A 21,622-nucleotide genomic window follows, 5' to 3' on the forward strand; every position below is an offset into this window, starting at 1 on the left:
ATGAGTAAATTCAGGTTATGAATTTTTGGCAGGAATCCCAGGTAAGTGACATTATGGCATTCTCAGTGCCATCCATCAAAGAGGCATCTGACATTGGTTTCACTCACTGTTGGTGACGGTAATTGATCACTTGGACACACCTCCTCCCTTCCAGAGATAAACAAAATACTGTATCATTCAAAATCATCTTTTTTATCACTAGGCTTTCTTCTAAATTTTCAGAGATGCTTTAGAAACTTGTTCCCCAAGTCCAGTTTTTGCACCACCTCACGTGGTTCTTGTGGATGATACCTCAATAAGTGCTCAAGCCCCCACCCCTTTAATATAAATCCTCTTCAGTTAAAATAACTTGAAACAAGTGTCCTTATCAATTCAAAAGCAAATAATGAATACAATGTGTGTAAAGCCTCCAACATAATGTCTCACACTAGCCACCAATGAGTGGCTACCATTACTATACGCATCAGGAATGCCAGTACATTTTCCATTCTTATGCTAGAAGACTGAGAACCATGCACATTGAAAGAAGCCTCCAAAAAAGGAAATATCTGTTAATAGTATTGGATGATTTGGGGGAAATCCTAAAAGCATAAACCTACACACAATATCACGTTTTCTCATCAAGACAGATGGTTGATGATGGGAATATTTTACATATTCAGGTGCTTGAGTTTGGATTTTTACTGATAAACGTAAGTTTGGAGTTTAATTGCAATATTTCTGAAATGCAATTTATGATATTTAACAGTATGTATTATTCTTGTATACATTTACTAATTGAGCAAATTTCTAAACTGTTTCTACTGTATTTCCCTAAATTTCTCCTTTTTTATCACAAAATGTCTCTCAAGTTCTATCTTCCAGTACATTGCTATTTTCCCTTCTCGATTTTTGGCTAATGTGTTTTTATCCACTTAAATAATAGCCACTTAAGTGTTATCAAATTTATGTGTACGCAACAGATACTTTCAACAACATCATCCATTTCTATTTCATTTCTTTGTTTATAAATATTCTCATGGCCCCCGTTCATTCCATACATGGACATAAACTCAGTAATGGATACATTCTTTTCCTCACATTGAGAGCAAAAGCAGTAATTCTCAAATTTTAATGTGCGTGTGAATCACCTAGGGATCACGTTTAGACGCAGATTCTGATCCGAAGGTTTGGGACGTGGCTTGAGATTCTGCATTTCTCTCAGCTCCCAAGCAATGCATCTGTTACTAGCCCAGGGACCTTGAGGAGCAAGGGCTAGAGGATGTGACACTGAATTGCCTTTCAAGCTTGGACTAGGAAGGACGTGCCGAGCAAGGTGGGGAGGGAGACTAGGAAGAACGGATTGTCAGGGCAAAGGTAACCTAGCACTTTGGGGGAAGTGCGTGTGGTCCAATGTGCCTGGATAAGTGTGCAAAGAGGGGTGTCTGGCGATGAGGATGGGGCAGAGGGACCAGCAGTGCCATCTGAGTGCATGTTGCTAAGGAACTTGGATTTTACTGGACTGACTTTTAAACAGAAACGACAGGATTAAACTTTATTTTGGAGACATTATTTAGATACCACCTGGAAGAAGATTGATTAGAACTGTTTGATATGACAAGGAGGTGAGTTCGGAGGACATTTTGGTAACTCAATTGAGAAATGAGAAGGGACTAAAAGAAGGTGGAGAAAAGGAGAAAAGATGATGCATTTGAGACCCAAAGAAAGTACTAGATGCAACAGCTCTCTGGGTGCTGAGTGGATGTGGGGAAAGCCTTCAGTTACCGTGTGGATGGAGAGTGTGGGGGCTGAAGCTCAGACCTTGTAATCGGGGTGAGAGGTGGGGGGAGGCAGGTGGCAGTTCATAGAGAATGAATAGGAAGTGAAGAAGTGAATGCTAAGTAAACCTTTCTCAAATACGCTTAGCTGTCAAAGGAAGGAGAAATTTAGGATAAAGGGGCGGGGGAGAGGGACATATGAGAAAAGGTTAATATCGGTGAAAATTTCTTTTTATACATTGAGTAGAAAAAGTCAGTAGATTGAGAACTTGAAAACAAAAGGAAGGGATAACTGCTGACTTGAGATGCCAAGAAAGCAGAAGGAAGTGCACAGTGACAGCAATTAACACACAAGGTCACGAGTCACTTACAGGAAGGAGGCTTATTCCTTCCACTGTGGTTCCCTCCTTCCTTGCCATTTCAGGTAGTTGTTTATAACTTACATGTTTCTTGTTCTCCAGCTCCTCCTTTGCAGCACATATTCAGAGACTATGTGACTTGTATCTCAACCCTTAAGGGATATCTCTGAAGTCTGCACTGTTCACTGGGTTCAGTATCTTTGCTTTCCAGTCTACTTCCTGTAACTCTGTATGACGATAGTCTGACCACCCAACTCCACTTTCGAGTGATCATATATAGCATTGGATGATGATATCTGAAGTACCTGTATTAGTCAGGGTTCTCCAGAGAAATAGAACCACTAGGACGGACAGATACACAGAAAGATCAATTTATTTTAAGGAACTGGCTCACGTGACTGTGGAGGGTGGCAAATCCAAAATCTGTGGACTAGGCCGGCAGGCTGGAGACCCAGGCAAAAATGATCTTGTCGCCCAAGTTCGAAGGCAGTCTAGAGGCAGAATTCCCTCTTCCTTGGGGACCTCAGTCTGTTTTCTCCTAAGTCCTTCAACTGACTGGATGAGGCTCACCTACATGGGGAAGGGCAAGCTGCTTAATTCAAAGTATATTGATTTAAATGTTGATCTCATCTGAACAAATACAATAGCAGCAACATCCGCACTGGTGTTTGACCAAATATCTGGGTACCAGAGTCTAATCAAATTGACACATAAAATTAACTATCACGGTACCCATCTCATCCAGGATTAAATGAAGTAACATACATAAAATGTCTGACCGAACAGTCCAGACACCAGGGAACAAAAAAGCAACACGGTGTGTTATGTGTTTAAATTCTTATCAATAGCACACTTTTAAAGCTGCATGAGGGAATATGGGAAACACTTGAAATTTTCATTTAATCCAAAAAGGATTTTGAAATACCTAATGCGACTTCTCTCTATAGTCTTCAAACACCATAATGCAGTATGGCATCGTATTGCTTCCAAAGTTACACTTAACAGCATATTTTTTCCTGAGACCATGGGTATCAACGATCTCATCCGTTTCATAGTAAATATTTTATAATGCCCTTTACTTTCCTAAAATAAAATTCATAAATAATATAACCTACTTACACGCATAATTTATAACAAACCAATACATTGCACTAGACTTACTATTTAAAAAGTAAGTTATATTAATACATTTTTAATACACAGATGTTGGGGCACTAGTAGGTAAGAAAATATAATGAAGTAGGCAGGTGCTTACGTCTCCATGGTCTCCATGAATGCAACAGCTACAAATGGAGACCGATACAGACATACTGCCTCGATGACGCCAATCCCATTGAGGACCACAGCTGTTGTAGCAATGCCGTTTTCCAAACCATGTCAACTCTTGTTAAAATTCTGACCCTTACAAGGTAAAATCTTCCCTCAGTTTATACACAACAGTTTATATACAACAGTGGCATTCCTGGAAAGTTCAGTATATATTAAAATCATGTGAAAAATACATGTGCGTTTATGTAAAGCAGAATTCAATTCTCAGCTTAGATAATTATAGGTGTTTTTTTAAACTCACACGAATGTCCAGCAGGATATTTCAAAGTGATGCAAGAGGTCACAATTCATCCTTCTATGGGGTGTCACACATACTGCAAGGCATTTCTCCGACCATCCACCACCCGCACCCACCACGGCCCAGGAGCCCTCACCCAGCATTATGCTAACCAAAAATGTCCCTACATTTCCAAAACACCTCTGTTGAAAATCACTGACATAATGAAATTGTTTCAGCGACATGAGTTAATAACGGAAATGAAACCTCTAAGTTCTTAAATCCTAAGGTTTAATGTAACAAACAAATGTTCAAGATAAATTCAAAAGGTTTATTGCACAAAATGCCACAGAAAAACAGATCAAAATAATACATGAACAAGTTTTAAGAAAAATTTTCCATACATTGATATTGACATCTCTTTTAACTGATCAAAAATAGAAAGTCCTATCAACTTATCTTAATGGAGCTTCAATTATAACGAATCTCAAAACTTTCTCCGTTTCTAAACACCACTTAAATGTCAGCATATTGCAATCTTTTTCCAAGATATATGGTTCACCAAATTTTGACATTAAAAAATTGACATTCAGAGGGGGCTGTTTGATTTAGGCAAATTATTATATTAAAATATTCCCTCCCTTGAAGCACAATAAAAAAACAAATGGTTCACATTTACCAAGAGAAGCTAAAGACTCTTTTTTAATGGTGAAAGTATGCATGAACAAAATACTTTCAAATGTGCATGTGAGTGGAAAAAACCCAGACATTTAAAAGGATTTTGGGGTCACTTTATATTCTTTATTTTTATGTACAATCAACTCTAGTGAAGAACCTAAAAAGCTACAGACTAAATTTTTATAAAATCTCAGAACCTAATTATAAGAGCCTACACCACAGTTTAGTATCATTTCGCAAGCGGGGATTTTCCTCCCTCCAAAAAAGTTACTTTTGAAAAATATGGTAAGTTTAAAAAGTTGCAATGTGTAAACGGCAGTTCCATGAGATGTGAAAAGATTATAGTTACTTTCATTAAAAAACAGCACACTTCAGAAAAATGGATTGAAGCCTGTACAAAAAGCTATTTAACACTGATAAAAATAAAATACTTTGGAATTATGCACAGGTATGGAAGCTACATTTTACATTTTCATTGTCACGTTTAAACGTACACGGTTATCTTTACATTCATATCACTCGTCAGTCTATGAAAAATAAAACTGCGACATGCTAGGAAGAGGTCCATCACAGTAACATTACACACTTCTGCTCTGTCATGCCTCACTAGCTTGCTTATTAAAAAAGCAAGATGCTACAAAAGCTACACTCAACAGGGAAGACTTAAAAGTTGAAGACACCCTACAGGTGGAATCCTGTCAACTGAGGTAGTTTTCTCCATTTATTTTTATTTTTATTTTTTTTTCTCGAGGTGGGCATGGAGCGGGCGGGACCCCTTTCTTGCCTCTTCGACTAAGACAGAATGAAGCCAGTGGGTGGTGTTCGGGGAGCAAGTGGATGGATCGCAACACAATTCCATGAGATTTCTTTCTTTCCCACTTTTGGGAAGAGGTTGAATTTAAGACAAACAAAACTTGAATGCTATTTAGAGGAGGATTCTAGAAGAGCAGCAACGTTCGCCGTCTGTTTTTGCAGGCGACAGACGTGAGGATGAGGTCCTGGCTGCAGTCCTGAGCGTCACTGAGACGATCCCCACGTGTGACCCACCTGGAGTTTCCCAAGACATTTTCCATGAGAGAGTTTTGGAACAGGAGAGCAAGAGGCAAATTACATTTTCTCAGGCTTTGAGGGGGTTGGACTAAATCTTTTCTGTATGAAGTTTAGAATCAACCTTTTAAAGCTCCATTTCCCCTGATATGGGTCTAATTTTCAACATGCCACTATGTCCACGTTAAAACGGAACTGATTTTGTATCTAGTTATTTTCTATGAAACCCTGGAAGGTGGTGAATGAGGGAAAGTGCCCAAAATGTGTAAACAAGGAAACGGGAACTAGAGATGAGGGAATGCTTTAAACTGGTACAGATGGAAATGATGTAACATCAGCTATTACAATTTATTTGCATGTAATGAAAACCAAATGATGAGTGAGCTGAGCCACAGGTAAGATTCATTCTCTTTGTGTAACACAACAAGCAATGATGTCATGGAACTAGAGAATTTAAAAGACTAAACTCAGATGTTAGGCAAAAGGAAATAGAAAAATCTGAAAAAGAATGGAAAGCTTCAATTTTATGAAAGAAAGACATACAATAAAAAGTAAAGATCTTCAGAGTTTTAACGCACCCATCTACATTTCACATCCTAAAGAGAGAGGAGTGAAGGTAGCAGTTCTAATAATAATTCCTAAGAATTATTCCTAAGAAGTAATTCACCTGTTTTTCTCCACTGGTACTGCTACCATAGTCTTTCAAACAAAGAATTAACTTGCACTTGGAAAAGAAGAGACAACTGATGTAACTTGCTGTTTAGGGTTTTAACAAATAGAAAATCTGAAGTCATTCTCACCCCTAGCAGGGAAGTTACTTCATATTCTTAGGTACAAAGGATACATGGGAAGATTGGAATTAATTCATAAAAGAGTGAAAGGAAATTGGAGCAGGGTTATCACTGGCTGTACTCAAAATCTTCAAGGTGCTAACAACGTTCTGCTTTACGAGATTAGCTCATCTTTTAATGATCCATTTTTCAAAGTCGTTTCCTTTACCCCAGATGTCAGTACATCATCTGACATGGTCAGAGTCCACGGTCAGTAAACTCAGGAAAGTTTCTTTTATATTAACAGAAAATTAAGCTTTTTGTTTTTTTTAATGGAACTCTGCTAACACATAAACAATTCCTCATTTTGGTTTTATACTGTGGGTGAGTTAATTTCTGGAAAGGTGTTTTGGAAAGTATGTAGGGATCAGAAGGCACAGAGATGATGTAAAAATTTGGACCGTGTATGAATTGTTTATAAATGCTCAAACTAATTACTTCCCTTAGTCATCTTGAACTGTTGCAGGTTTCATTTCCGACTAGGACAGCTGTGCCTTTTAAAGTATAAATAGTCATTTGTATTAACTATTATAGGAAAAAGTGGCTTTGGCTGGAAGAATTTAGCAACAGAAACACTCGTGAGCTTACAGAAATCACTTTGGTAAATGGCCTCTCTTAAAGAGGCTGCAGAAAGCTCTGAAGTCTAAGGTTAAACATATGGTATCAGACTGTGTACTTTGCTGCTACAAATTCCATCTTGATGGGATTAAGATGCTACATTGATTCTTGGGTTTATTGCACCAACAATCCATCTCTAACCTACCTGTGGCTGCGTCTGAGACACGGTAAACTCCGAGAAGACGTGAAAACAGTGGGTCCCTACAGAACTCTCTTCTCAACAGTCAATCCTCACAGTGTAACTCCTACAGTCACCAGAGCTGAGGATGGCACAGTGTGGCTTTCTTTACTTCACCTTTTGTACAAAGCAAACTCTGACCTGGAATCTGCAGTCCTTTTTCTGACTGTCTGTTTGGAATAGCAAAACATGCTTTCTCCAGTGTGGAGAGCTCATGCTTCAGCTGGGAAGCATTTGCCGTCTGGAATGGTACGCGTATCGCTTACTCTCTGCTCCAAAGTCACGCGTCCTAATTCGGCCCAAACACACAAGGCGACCTGTACCATCAGCTTAGTGTTCAGTGTAGTGCTTACGCTGCTTCCTGCCAAAAAGGTCATTCTCTCGGTTGATTCATGGGTAACAAAAGGCCTAGAGCATTCATAAAAAAACACAAACGCCGTTATGTCAAGTAAACCTAAGTTCCAAGAAAGCATCCACTTGAAAACAATAAAACAAAATAAAGCGTTGGAATGACTGTTTCTGTTTGCTTCTGACGTGACAGAGAGCTTATTCCTTTCTCCTTCAGTTGAGAATGTTTTGTTTTTGTTTTTTCTTCCAAGGAAGAACTGTCCTGAGCTTTAGCTTATAAGAGTATTTGAGCGACGTAAGGAGAATGCGTACTGGCGATAGCAGTCAACAGAGGCAGGTCATTCGATTCAATCCTGATATAGGAAAAAGAAAAGATTATTACTTTAAAGTGGCATGATTTTACAGTTAAGTATGACCGCTAGGTATTAAGCTTACTAGATCATTGCTTACAACTAATGAAAAAGAAGAAAGGGAAAGATGATGATAAACTTGTTCTTTTCATCTGATCTCCTGGTGGACTGTGCCCTGGGGGCGAGGCGAGACGCAGGTGTGCTGTGCAGACCTGTGGACCCAAAGCCCTTCTCACAGCAGGGAGCACCCGATTTTAAGTCCCTCACTTTTCCGTATGCCCTGTAATGCATTACACTTTTATGTTTTCTCCAGGATCTCCCTCTTCCTCCTGTCAGCATCCTGAATGCACATGATTCTGTACCTCGGTTCAAATTAGTCTTAGGAACATGATAAAGGTGGCAATGTCTTCAAAAACCTTGGGGGTTTGCTCAACAGGTTATATAAGTTAGATCCTCACTAGGTACGTGAGCTACACAATTCTGAGAGCAAAGTGACACTAACCGATACAGAATCAAGAGACATCGTGGCATCCAATGGATGCGGCTTTGGCTGTCTCTCTTAAAGCAGAGGCGGATACAACACGGGCACATGCTAAATGCTGCCAAGTGTCCTGAGGGGAAAAAATGAGGACTGCTCCAGTCTATGAAATATGTCTTAATCTTTCACTTGAATTCCAAAAACGAAAAATTAAAAATAAAATTTAAAAAAGGTAGCTGGCACTCCTCCATGGAGTTTTTTCTATCTTTCTGCAGTAATGCTTCCTGCAGACCTTAATTGCAGTGAGGACAAGAAGCTCTCCTGCCCCTTCCGGGCTGGCCCTGACGACGGAGGAGGAGGCTAAGGACAGGCTGACTATGATCCCCACTAATAATGGACTAGGAGGAACTAGAGGGGAGAAGGTACAGTAACCCTATGGTCCTTCTAATGGTGCTGATGAGGGACACCTGACCGAGTCAGGGACCAGGCAGAAGTCCTAGAGATGGAAGGTACCCATCTGGCCATGGGAAACCTAATGTAGCAAGACGAAAGTCTGAGGCTGGTAAAGAGATCTAAACCCAAACTAACAAAAAACACAACAAAAAGATACTCTTGTAAGTTAACTGCAAAAGCAAATGCCTCAGAAGGGGAAACATTTTAAAAATGAAGTGTGTAAGGGCAACGTATGCCAGGAAATGTGAAGAGCCAAACAGCACAGTAAGTCATATCCTGGGTGTGAAAGATGAAAAGTCTGACAACAACGCAAAGGCCTGAGTCTTGAAATAATGCTTTGCGTAGCAGGCTTCATTGAGAATTTCAAGGTCGACAACACACACACACACAACATTTTCTTGCCCAAATTAGGGGACTCATCATCATAGATACAGGAGACAGTTCCCCATATACACAGTGCCTTTTTGTTCTCTGTTGCAAAATTAAGCAGAGAGTAAAATAAAAGTCAGAATTTCTCCAAGAGAAGTTATGGCGAGGACCCTCAGGAAGACGTTATGCATTAGTAACATCTCCTATACATTAGCACCTCTCCTCTTCTGGGGGGCTTATCACCCAAGGGAGGAAAGCACAGCGACCCCACACACATGCGGCCAGGCCCCTGAAAGCCCAGAATGACCTTTCTTGCCTCCTGCAGGAAGCGAAATATAGGCACAAGCTACTGCTGTGTCTGACTGCTTGTGACTTCGACATCTTACTGAAATGACTAGAAATGGGCAGAGTGGGATTAGGGTTTTTACTTTCAAGCATAAAATAATCCTGGGAGAAGACTAACAAAGTACTGCTAGCTGAACATTCTGCATTTGTTTGTGGGCGTGCAACGCCGGTATCAGACCAAGAGACATGCGGTCTCCGGGGAGCAGCAGACACTTCAGTGGGGCAGCAGGGCCTGCAGTGCACGAGGCACAGGTTACATGCATCAGTGGGCACAACGGCCCCATCACAGGGAGAAATGGTGGCACATCGCGGAACTCACCCCAGTACGACACCTAATTCTTTCACATGGACTCGGGTGTGTCCACGGAGATATTCAGACAGCATCTTACTTTTAAGGTACATCTCCTGTAGTCTATCTTCAAGATGCATGATGCACTGTGAAGCCAAAAACACACACAATGAGGCTAGAATTCCAATCTCTACCAATAGACGCTAAGAGCTAGAATTCTCTTACTTCATTTTGAAGTACACAACTATAACTGCATCTCTTTCAAATACACTTAAAAAAATTACAAGCCATTTTAAACCCTATCATGACGAGTAGGTATAAGAATAGGTTTTTGTTTAAAAAAAAAAAAAAAAATTTTTTTCCAATGACTATTAAGATTTTTATATATACTATATTCTTGTTTTTCTAAAAAGCATTTGTTTTGTACATATTGAAATCATTCGAAATGCAATTATGTCCTGCTTTAAAAAAAATTTATATTAATCCTTTCCCCCATGTAGTTAAAAAGTTAAAAATTCTTTATTAATGTAATTTTATAGCTAAATAATTCTCGAGAATGTGAATTGACCATTATTTAGTTAACCACATAGCAATTTGCATTTTTGCTATTATAAATAATTTTATAAAGAACATCTATATTGTTGTTTTTTTTCCCCTATATCTCAGATTATTTTGGCACAATGTATTCCCAGAAGGAGAATGATGGGAACAAGGTTATTTTCAAATTCATTTTTTTCCTTTTTCTCTCAAGAGTGTATTTTAACTAGGTCTTTAATAACAATGAAGAAAGGGCAATTGTTTTCAGGACATCTCTACTCTTGGAATTGTGTCCAAATTCATTTTTTAGAGAATAGCAACCATCTGTGTCTTTCACCAGAGGCGAATGCTTTTGCATTTGGCAGGCAGAGCTAGCCAAGCAACTTCAGTAAGATACCTGATGGCTCTGGCAAGGGAAATTCCATCCAACATAATTTTCTTCTAGACCATTACGCCTATTATTTTCAAGGTAAAAAGATTAACAGATGGATTTGAAAATGTTGATCTTGACCATCTGGGCTGATCAATGACATAGAAAAAGTATCCATTAGAGATGCAATCTTTTTAATTTTTCATTGGCTTAAAATCTTAAATGCACTGTGCTGGGTGGATGGAACACAACTGGTAAGTGATTAAGATTAACAATCAAAGCAAGAAGGATTTCACCAATTCTCATGAAAATGTTGCCCCAAATAAAAGAGTTTAGTGGTGAAAGAATCTCCTGCTAAGTTTCAGTTCCTTATAAATACAAACTTTTTAGTAAGAGTGCTATAAAATATTAAAAAGAAGTCACATTACATTGAATCCTTTGTTTTAAAAAAGGTAATTTGCAGTGTTTTCATAGTCTCCATGAAAACTATACATTGCACTGTCAACATAAAGAGAACATTGGTTTATATGGAATGTATACTGTTCTTAAAATTGAAGCATCCAGAAATTTTTTTTTAAAAGACTTGATTATCAAATAGAATTGTGTGGATTCTTCCTTCTCTTTTCTGGGATTTTATTCCTGAGATACATTTCTTCCATTTTTAACTTCTGCAATTTTAAATAGCTGCTTTTTCTTTTCATACTGAGGGCTCTAATAGTTATTTAACCATGTATTCCATTCAGCTGACTTTTAAGGAGAATTTTAAACTGCAGATGAAATTTCCTTTGATCTTGGTTTTGTCAGGTTACCTAAGTCATACATATTATTAAGTGGTTAAACATCTGTCCAAATGAAGTAAAAAGAATCAGCTATAGTAATTTATTGCTTGGAAAACTAGGTTGTCAAAAGTAACAAGAGCTATGTATTATAGAATAAAATATAAAAGTTTGGTAAATACTTATAACAGTAAGAAACTATAAAATTTAATATATCTTCTTTGACTTACAGAAAAGGAGATTTCGGCCTCTAAATCAGCATGATGCACCTTGCTACTAGAAAGAACAACTGCCTATGGATGTTGAACAAGAGTCAGGTTGTAGTAACCCTAAATGCTTCTCATGTTACCCCTTGGGATGTCCTGCAAGAGTAGGCTTCAGTTTAAAGTCCAAATAAAGATTTTAGTGAAAAGGTGTTGTCAGTCTTTACAGCCATTAATACTGTTTTTTTGTTTTTTAAGATTTTTTTTTTTTTTTATTGGGGAACAGTGTGGACTTCCAGGCCTTTTTTTCCAAGTCAAGTTGTTCTTTCAGTCTTAGTTGTGGACCTCAGCTCCAGGTCCAGTTGCCGTTGCTAGTTGCAGGGGGCGCTGCCCACCATCCCTTGCGGGACTCGAGGAGTTGAACTGGCAACCTTGTGGTTGAGAGCCCACTGGCCCATGTGGGAATCGAACCGGCAGCCTTCGGAGTTAGGAGCACGGAGCTCTAACCGCCTGAGCCACAGGGCCGGCCCTTAATACTGTTTTTTGAAATGAATGATTAACAATCATACTAGTGGTAGCAGCCTCCTGAATGCTTATAACATCTAACCCCATTCCAAGAGTTTTACATGAATTATCTAATTTTATCTTCGTAACCATATGAGCCAGGTTCTATTATTTGCCCCGCTTCACAGATAAGGAAATTGAGACTCTGAGCAGTCACACAATGAGGGAGCCGGAGAGCTTGGATCTGACTCCAGGCTACTGGGCCCTAAGGACCAGACGTTGGCCACTACTTCACACTGGCTGTTTAAATATTGCTTGGTTTAGAAAGCAGGGCCTTAGCCCTAATTTTCAGAGGATTCTTACAACATGCTTGTTGAAAAAGTACTGTCTTCATTTTACAAATGAAAAAGCGGAAGTTCAGACTCGCGGGTTTGCCCACCATCACACGACCAATCAATGGCAAAGCCTAGACTTTAACTCAGGTAGTTGGTCTCCCTGTCGTGCCACCACACAGAGGACAACCAGACAGTATTTCAAAGTACCTCCTTCAAGGCCTTCAAAGTCTTGACGACTTCTGAGGAATGTGGTGCCAACGTAGATTCAGTCATAAGAACTCAGGAAAATTAGCACTGCATTGGCAATTAGTGTAGGTAATTAATATTCAGCTTCCTACCATCTTGCTGTTCAATAGCTCTCTATCTTTGTGGAGGCCAGAAGGGAGACAGCCATGTTTTGGTTTGGGGTTAGAGTGCAGAGGGGACGAAGGAGCAGAGAAGGGGGAGCTCTTCCATCTAAGGGCACGTCCCCAAGGTCGCCTCATCCACGCTTTTCCTAGCTAGGCACCCTTAAGCCTCGCTTCCACTTTTGAAACCTTTCTCCCTCCCTCTCTTAACATACTTTCTCTCAATTTCCCTCTGCACACACGCGCGTACACACATATGAAAAAGATTTGTTTTGTATATTATTTCAGTGACCGAGGGAGAGCTGTTGATAATTTTCTAGGCGTTTATAGGCTCTGTTATTTATATTTAGTACAATGTCATGAAAGTGATTTTAAAATCCCATTTAACAAGGAATAACTGGCAGCATCTTCTATGGGTATGGTACTTCAAAATTTCAAGTGTTTACACAAACAATATTCGATTTTGTCTATAACAACTTTGTGAAGGTAGTCCCTGAACAAAAAGAACTCCAATCCCTTCACAAACTGGCTTGCTTGATATCGATCTAATAAAAGGACAATTACTGAGTTCTCCAAAGGAGGATTTAAAATTGCCTTTTATGTTTGATTCCTACTCCCATACCTTACTTCCTTTAACAAGTACCTTGTTCAAAAAGATTTATGTCACTGTGTATTACTTGTTTCATGCAAGGGCTATTGTTACTGAAATCTACCCAGTTTGCTGGTTTTATGTTGAGTATTACATTCTTACTTACGCTAACATCCAATTATCCTAAAAACAGTACATGTGAACTTGTGATTTTATAATCAAAGTACTGTTAAAAATGTTTTGTTTTTTTTAACTCTATTTCTTTGGTGAAATAAGAACAAATACTTACAAAATCAGCAGGGAGGTGAAGCTTGTAAAGTTGTAAAATGGACTGAAGTAAACTGGACACCTGACTAGACACCAAGACATCCTGGCCCAGTTTCATGTTGTCCATCACTTTCCTCTGACTTGTGGCCACCTGCACACTCCACTTATCCGTGTCTGCGATAATACAGACAGCTTCAGCTATGGGCTCATCAAGCACCGGATGCTGGAAGAGAAACACAATAGGTCAACTTTTCACACTGCCTCCAAATAATACTCAACACGTCTAGAATGCTTCTGTTTAGCATTAGACTAACAGTTCAGAAGGTGATGGTAAAATCTATAGAAATTTAGAGCTTTACAGGGACCAAAATAGGAGTGTCATTAAATCATCATTGAAAAATTAATTTGATAGAAACTGCATTTAATCATTATTTTTTTCTTATACCCAGAAGGTATGCTATAAATGTTGTTAAATGTTCATAGGTAAGTGAAAAGATACATGCCCTCCCTACATTCCAGGATATTAAAATTCGTTTCCTCTTAAAAGACTTCACTCTCCTTTTAAAATGGAGAGTACCAGAAAAAGTTGTAGGATTCTTTCGCCTTTTCTCCAATAACAAGGTGCAAGCAGGATAACTTCATATTCCCTTAAAGTTATATATAGCTTTAATTATTAAGCAATATTTATTTAGTAACTGTGCACTACATACATAAATCAACTTCAACAACCAAATAATAAACTCTCAGAATTTATTTTTCTAGAGAGTCTAAAAGGTAAAAGTATAGCTACTGGTGAACATACTTAAAATACAAAATTCTCAATTATTGAACAGTTAGGGAGAGAGCAGTTTAACTAGTAAACTGTGCCACAGGGCAAATGGTAAACACTGAAGGAGTACAGGAACAGGACCTTAAAAAATTAAATGTCTTGAAATTGATCCAAGTATGACTGCTGCACCACCAGCACCTCTGACGTATACATTTAGTATCCCACACGTGCACAAATCAACATCACAACACGACTGCCTTTCTAGGGCCCAAATTAAAAGAAAGAGAAAGAAGGGGGTGGAGGTAGGGAGGGTATACAGACGGACAGAAACAGACACACCTCATAGCCCCTGTACATGAGCACATTTTCTCAACCTTCCCAACCTGGCCATCTGTTGCTTTTGGCTGCTTAGCGTAACTTCCAATAAGTAGATCCTAATTTCCTTTTGGAAAATGACCTTCCTTGGCTAAGACCTGGAGGGCCCCACCCTCCCTCTATCGAGGTGTGGTAACGTGACCCAAGTTAGGCCAATTAGATTCTCCTTCCCCGCGATTTCCCTCTGAGCTGGGGGACAGGAAGTTGGTGCCACCATTTTCCTGCCCAGATAGCAACTACTACAAATACCTTTAGGTGGTTCTTGGTTCCTTGAATTTCAGTGACCTCGTTTCCTGTCTTTCTGAAGCCTAGTTCTTTGGCCTCATCAGTTCTATGAATCCCTAATATCTTTCCAATAAAGTTCCTTCTACTTAAGTTAACGAGAGTTGGTTCCTGCTGCTTGAGATAAAGAACCCAAGCAGATACACAACCTTGCTTCAGATGACTACCTGAGAATTTTAAGACTTAATACTAGTAGTGGGAAGGCTGCAATAGAAACCGAAGACGTACGCTGTTATACTGTCATTTTAACAGGTAATTTGGCTCCCTGTTTAATAAAGAAGTCCAAGGCTTCTAAGTCTTGGGCTTCTCTGGAAGTCTATCCACCTTTATATTCTTTCTCACAGATGGGAAAGAAGTGACTGAGTGGTAGGTTAAATGAAACCTTAGTTTGGACCAACATTTTTTCCTATACTATATCCAAGAGGAAACTTTCAGGGTTTAGAATATTTTTCTCATTGAAAAGAATAGCAAATTAGGCAAAATCTAATATTCCAACATTTATTTAAGCTTGTGGTCAAATAATCTTAAACATGAGAAATAAAGAACTTGACAAAGCAGATTCTTGAATTAACAAAGCCCAGTTTCCAAGGAATAGTTCTCATTTTCTAGACTCATTAACCAAATAGTACAAAGGTTATCTCACACACGTAATGACCCCGTATTTCCACTCTCATCCAAGAGCTTTTGTGACCCCTCACTCCTACGCTTCTGACACACACACATACACACTCTCCAAAATGCAAAGCTAAAACAGGGCCTCAATGAGCTCCCTTTACAAATTCCTGCACATTCTTGCTCAGTCAGTATGTGATTAATTCATAGCAAGATGACGATGACTCGCCAGCAATATACCTGGTCCTTATGAACAAAGGAAATGGAAATATAAAAACTAAAAAGATTTGTATTTTGAGCTCAAACCCCTTCAATGCTTTGCATTTATCAGAGATTCACAGTGTGCTGGGTATAGCACAGAATAATCTATACTATGAACCTTTCCTTCAAGGAACTTATAGTCCGAGAGTATATATAATCTCTACTGATCAGATGCCCTCATATATACAATGAGCTGAAGGTATGCCAATCAGCTTTCACCTAGATGTCAATCACCTCCCTCTATCAAGGTGTGGTAATAACATGACCCGAGCTAGGCCAATTAGATACTCCTTCCCCACTTGTTCCTGTGAGCTAGAGGATAGAAGTCTGAGAATGGTTGGTGTAAGATCCAGCTTTACAAAATATATATATATATATATATTTGGAGTAGATAATTTGGGCTCAGTTTCCAATTGAACTCAATTTCCTAAAGGATTTCCCCACCACAGTGGTAGGGAAGGGAAGTGTGTGTCAATCCAAGGAAAGCACATGGGCTATACATTATATGGTACCACCACCACCAACGCAGAGATATTTGTTTTAAGCAATAAACTGCTGGAATAAGAGCAATGAGGCTTCCTGGGGAGGTGATGGATGGAAGAGTCTCCAAGCATGAGTTACTTTAGAAGGTTGTAGACTCATACACGATTAACAAAAAGGGACAGAGAAGTTGGCACAATTATTTTAAAAGGAGGAAGTAAATGGGCATGAGAATGTTAAAAAAAAATGTGAAAAATGAGCACAAGTCATTTTTAAATCACTGGAGCAAAAAGGCAGATTCTAACGGGAAACCTGAGGTGAGACTAAAGACAAATGGGTCCAAGGGCTGGGACAAACTGACAGGAATTTGGGAGCCCATTCCTTAAATGCGGGCTGAATCTTTTCTCCCTGCACTTGTAGCCCCTAGCACAGGACCTGGCATTTGACAAATGTTCCTAAATTACGACGAAGCAGGTTAAGCACAAGCAAATGACACCCGATGCATTCCCAAACCAGCAGGTTGACTGACTTTCATGGATGCAGGCTCCAGAAACTGAAAAGAACCAGCTGAACGTTTTCAAAAGACTACCTTACAACAAACAAACAAACAAACAGGAAAAAACTCAAAGAATTACACATTCTTGGGCCAATATCCAACACACCATTTCCTAACACACAATTAGGAAATACCTAACACAATTTCCTGCATTCGTCCACAGGGCAACCCAACTGTCTCCATCTTACTACAACCCTTTCGTAGCTACTCACTTATTTACTGAAACAGAAACATGTTTTAAAAGTAGATGGAAATAAGGGGAAATGTAAATAGTCAAGGAAAAAGAAATGAATGCTGGACAGACATAAAAATCTCATCAGCAACTACTTCAGCTACAATTTACGGGGCACCGGCTGACTGGCTGCCCATTCCTAACCTGTTCTGAACTTATACAGGGTCGGAGAGTAGAAGCTTAAGTTCTGGCAATTCTGGACATTTCTGATATATATCTTTCCAAAGGAAACACAGCTCCATTAAAAAGCTTATTAGTCAATCTCTAAGCTTTTAGAATTTAAAGAACTCTAAGATCCAGAAGGCTATGTTTGGATTTATCACAGAAACACACACCCACACACACCCTGCGCCCTGGTCTTCAATTTAAAATTCCTCTTAGGAAAGGCTCTACTTTTAAGGCATATACAGACTCACAATAAACAAAGGAAACACTGAATTATAGCACACGTCTTAATACTTTTTCTTATTAGCCATATCTTAACTGTAGAAACAATTAATAGTGAGATCTGTCAGGGAGATTTTTTAGGTTCACATTTTATCAAGTTCACATGCACACCAGGGTGTACACACACACACACACACACACCAGCAGTAACATACATAGAGCAGTACTTTTGAGAAACTAAGTACTTTGAGAAATGCTATAAAATATAAGACGGAATGACTGAAACACCTATTAAATGCCTGATCCATCCTTCTGCTATTCCTAAGAGTTTGGGCTTGGGGACTAGAAAAACAGAAATAGGCAGGTGAGGCTTGGCTGCTTCTGGAAACTGACACATGAATCAAAGCAGTCTGGCCTCCTATGGATCTTCAGGGATACAGAATAAATGACTATACATCTTGGCAAGTAAGATTACTTAGTAAGATCTTTCTTCCTAATATTAAATACCCCCCCTTTTAACAAAAAAGGGCTTTGTTATTTTGATTAAATATCATTAGAAAAACAAATAAGCCCAGGGCACATATTTACTCTTTCAAAAGTTCTCCTCCCAACCATTATTGGTCTCAGATTAAACAGGACCTCTGACATTTGAGTTCTGAACAAAAATCTGAAGGAAATGTTAACATTACATTCATTTCAACTTAAAATGCTTTTATTTGGTTAGTTGAAAACTTCACAAACCTTACAGACACATATATCAGTTTTCCTTTTCTCTCTCAAGCTGAAGGGAATCAATTTTAAAAGCAAGTTTCTTGCCCAGAGTTTGTTGAATTCTCTTATCAGAATGAGTCTGCAGTATGTTTCTACTTCCTTCATAATCCTAGACTTCCAAAAGCGCTGCCTTATCGCCACCCTCCCGAGTGCCCACAGCCCGCTGAGCACTCACCCATCCATAACCCAGGCAGCACCTCAGAGTCACCAGCCCTCAACAGTCCCTAATGCCTTCCTGCCACCTCTTCTGGATGGCTGCCAGCAGTTTCCACACCTCCCTCAGAAACTTAATTGGGCAACTCAGTAACTTCGGACAGAGCCTGGAGATGAAAGAACAGTGGCGGTCAATAAAAAGCTGTAGGCAAGTGTTAGGCTTAATGGGAATCTCCATCCGAGGAATGAAGTAGTGGCAACATGCCATTATCGTTTTCCACCTTGTTCTACTCTGAGAGTCAGAAACATCATTTATTTAGCTCTACAGTGTCAATATCCAATTTATCCAAACTACTTTCCTGTAAAGATTTCTCAAGACAAATTAACAAATGAAAATATTTGCATTATAGATCTTTAAAGGTTTCTCAAGTACTCTTTGGCTATTATGTCTTGTGGAATCAACAGAATAAGTAGTTAATCTCTAGCCTGAGGATTTGTGGGTCTGTTTCCTGGGAGTGTCAGATATCTCGGTCATTCCAACTTCGAGGTTCTAGATCAGATCTGAGAATACCAAACATGCTGCTTTGACTTATACACACATGACTTCTGCTTAACTTAAACTCAGAACAAGAAATTTCTACAAGGTTTGGGTAATCAGAAGAGCTGCAGTTCTGATATTTCAGCAAAAGGTAATGATGAGACAACAAACGGCAAAGGCTCTGAAGTCGGACAGGATTGGGTGTGAATACTACCTCTGTCGCTTACTAGCTGTGGGACGTTAGCAACTCATTCATCTGGGCCTCGGTTTCTATACCTGTATAATGTAACGGTACTTCCTTCACAGAGTTTCTATGAGGTTTAATTCACAGAGGCTGTGAGGCACACAAATGGCACTATATGGTTCTTTAGTACGAGCCATATAGCATAATGCCTAACACTTACTGGGTACGTTCCATTTACTTTCTTACACCGCCCTCTCTGTATTAATCATGTTCACTAAACCTTCAAACTTCCTAAAATACCACATTATCGTTTTGCTCACCAACTCAAAAACCTACTCCAGCGCATATATGTCCAAACGTTTCTCTTCCCATACTTAAAGCTCTTCACAGTCTGGGCCCAACTTCAGCCACACACATTCACCTCCCAGGGCTCTCAAAGAAGCCCATCTGCCAAGCAGGGAGGACCCCTGCCTCTTAACTCAGGCTGAGTCTGGAATGTTTTCCCTGCCATCTTCTAAAATTTCCAATACATTTTGGTGTTTCATCACACTGTCTTAATTTGTTCTCGATTTCACATCTGTTTGTCTACTCAGTGATTTCGTAAGTAACTCAAGGAGAGAAATTACATTTTATTTTTCTTCTTTAGCCACGGAAGTGAGCATAATGAAATGCTAGGCATATGCTAAATATCTAATGCATGCTGGCTCCATTGCAAAAGGCTCTATTCAGATTTCTTTATTTTTGTTTTCAATTCAGTTCTATTAGGTCATCCACACAATTATTAATATACTTATTTTCCACATACCACATTTAAATGACTAACATTTCATGTAATTACCTATTTTTAACTTAAGAGCAGGAAAATGCCGTTCTCACATACGTATGCGTATATGCTTCCTGTTAACTATCCTTTGGTTTATCATGCATTTCCTGTGGAGTGGCCAGGAACACAGCCCTGCTCTACAGATAGGAACACTGAGGACAAAACATTTTGGCACTTATTAAGTATCCTGGCATGTCACAAGCAGAAGCTAGGAACTCATTCAAGCTTTTAGCTGGGTAAGTCTGCCAAGACCTCTCCTTTGAAATCCTAACCTTGCCTTGGTATAAATTTAGATCAGAAGGTTAGATCACAAGAAGTGTGAATGATGGTCTCAACTTAATGTCAACAGGAGAAAACACAGTTATCTCTATTATGACTTTGCTAAGAAACTTCTCCATCCTTACGCTGCTGGCACTGCCCAATACACACTCTAACGTAACCCCCTGTCAGTCCTCAAAGATGACCAGCCCACTGGTGTGTTATGCACAACTCATGTGCAGACAGATGCCTGTACTTATAACCAGCTCTACAATCTGCACATTAGTTAGAATAGTGCAGATTTAACTACGAGGGACGAGCCACTGGGCAGCCTCTTTCAAACACAAAGCGAGCAGGTGATTAAGGATTCAGGTAATTCATTGGATGCAACTCCCTGTATTTTTTCTCCGAAATACTCTGGATAATAAAAAATAAAATTCTTTGGCATCATTTGAGCGTCAGTTTGTTAATAATTCTATGTGAGATAATGCTGATAAGCTTAATATCTTCTCATTCTGGCCTCTATGTCTCTTACTTGCTCTGCCATATTTTTTTTAATGTATTTTTGTCTCTGCGCTACATTCAAAGAGATAGTTTCAAATGTGGCCCTCATTTCACAAACTTTTAATTCTCTCCAGCTGTATTTAATCTGCTCTGCTCTTTAGCCAATCCCATGAGTTTTAGTTTCAATAACCACATTTTTCAATTTTAAAAGATCTTTTTAGTTCTTTTACAGATCTAATCGATCATTTATCACATTATCTCACCTTTTTTCTAATGTTCCAAATCCTTCTTTTTACCACTGTGACCCTTTTAAACAGTTACTTACTCATATTTCAGATTTTTCTAGTAGTGTTAATTCTCCTGTTTGCATTTGCTCACTCTACCTTATCATAAGTTTCCTTATAGGTGGTTTGTACTTTCTGAACATGAGACCCTCTTGTCGGAGTTGTTTGTTTCATGTGCTCTTGGAAACAGTCAATGCCAGTGACTAAAGGCTTAAGAACTGTAACTGGAGTAAGGTGGGGAAGAGGAAAAGCAGCTATATGTGACTTATAAGCCGGTGGCTGTGAAAGGGCCCACGGTGCTTCTTCTGCCAGAGTCCTAGAGGTTTTGATGCTTCTGGCTTTCCCATTTATTTCTCCGTGGGGATTCCCAAGTCACTCAGGTGGAATAAATCTGAACCCCAAACATAGTCATAACACAGGCCTGGGATTTTGACTTCTCATGGGTGACTTTATTTTTCCCCACTCAAGTTTCCAACTTGTTTCTCTGCTGCTTCACTGTTTCAGGCTGGGGTTTTCTAGTACCTTTATTCATGGAAGGATAACTCTTGGAAGCCCTAGGCTGTAGGTAAGGGGATCACTT

General features: G+C 39.2%; 1 protein-coding gene across 8 annotated transcripts in view; it reads right to left on the minus strand.

Moving 5' to 3' along the window:
- Positions 1–2,515: 2,515 nt before the first annotated feature.
- The window catches only part of FNIP2 (folliculin interacting protein 2), a 116,962-nt gene continuing 97,855 nt past the window's right edge, over positions 2,516–21,622 (minus strand). For 6 of the 8 annotated variants that reach the window (XM_019733170.2, XM_019733168.2, XM_074338387.1 and 3 more), the window contains 3 exons: positions 13,596–13,796; positions 9,676–9,791; positions 3,973–7,714 (listed from right to left, as the gene is read on the minus strand). In XM_019733170.2, coding sequence (XP_019588729.2) covers positions 7,636–7,714; positions 9,676–9,791; positions 13,596–13,796 — 396 coding nt within the window. In that variant the 3' untranslated portion in view covers positions 3,973–7,635. Of the gene's footprint in view, positions 2,687–3,972; positions 7,715–9,675; positions 9,792–13,595; positions 13,797–21,622 lie in introns of those variants that run through there. The other 2 variants (XR_012498164.1, XR_012498163.1) reach the window with 2 other exon arrangements.

The sequence above is a fragment of the Rhinolophus sinicus genome, linkage group LG07 (assembly GCF_036562045.2).
Source record: "Rhinolophus sinicus isolate RSC01 linkage group LG07, ASM3656204v1, whole genome shotgun sequence".
NCBI classification, from domain to species: Eukaryota; Metazoa; Chordata; class Mammalia; order Chiroptera; family Rhinolophidae; genus Rhinolophus; species Rhinolophus sinicus.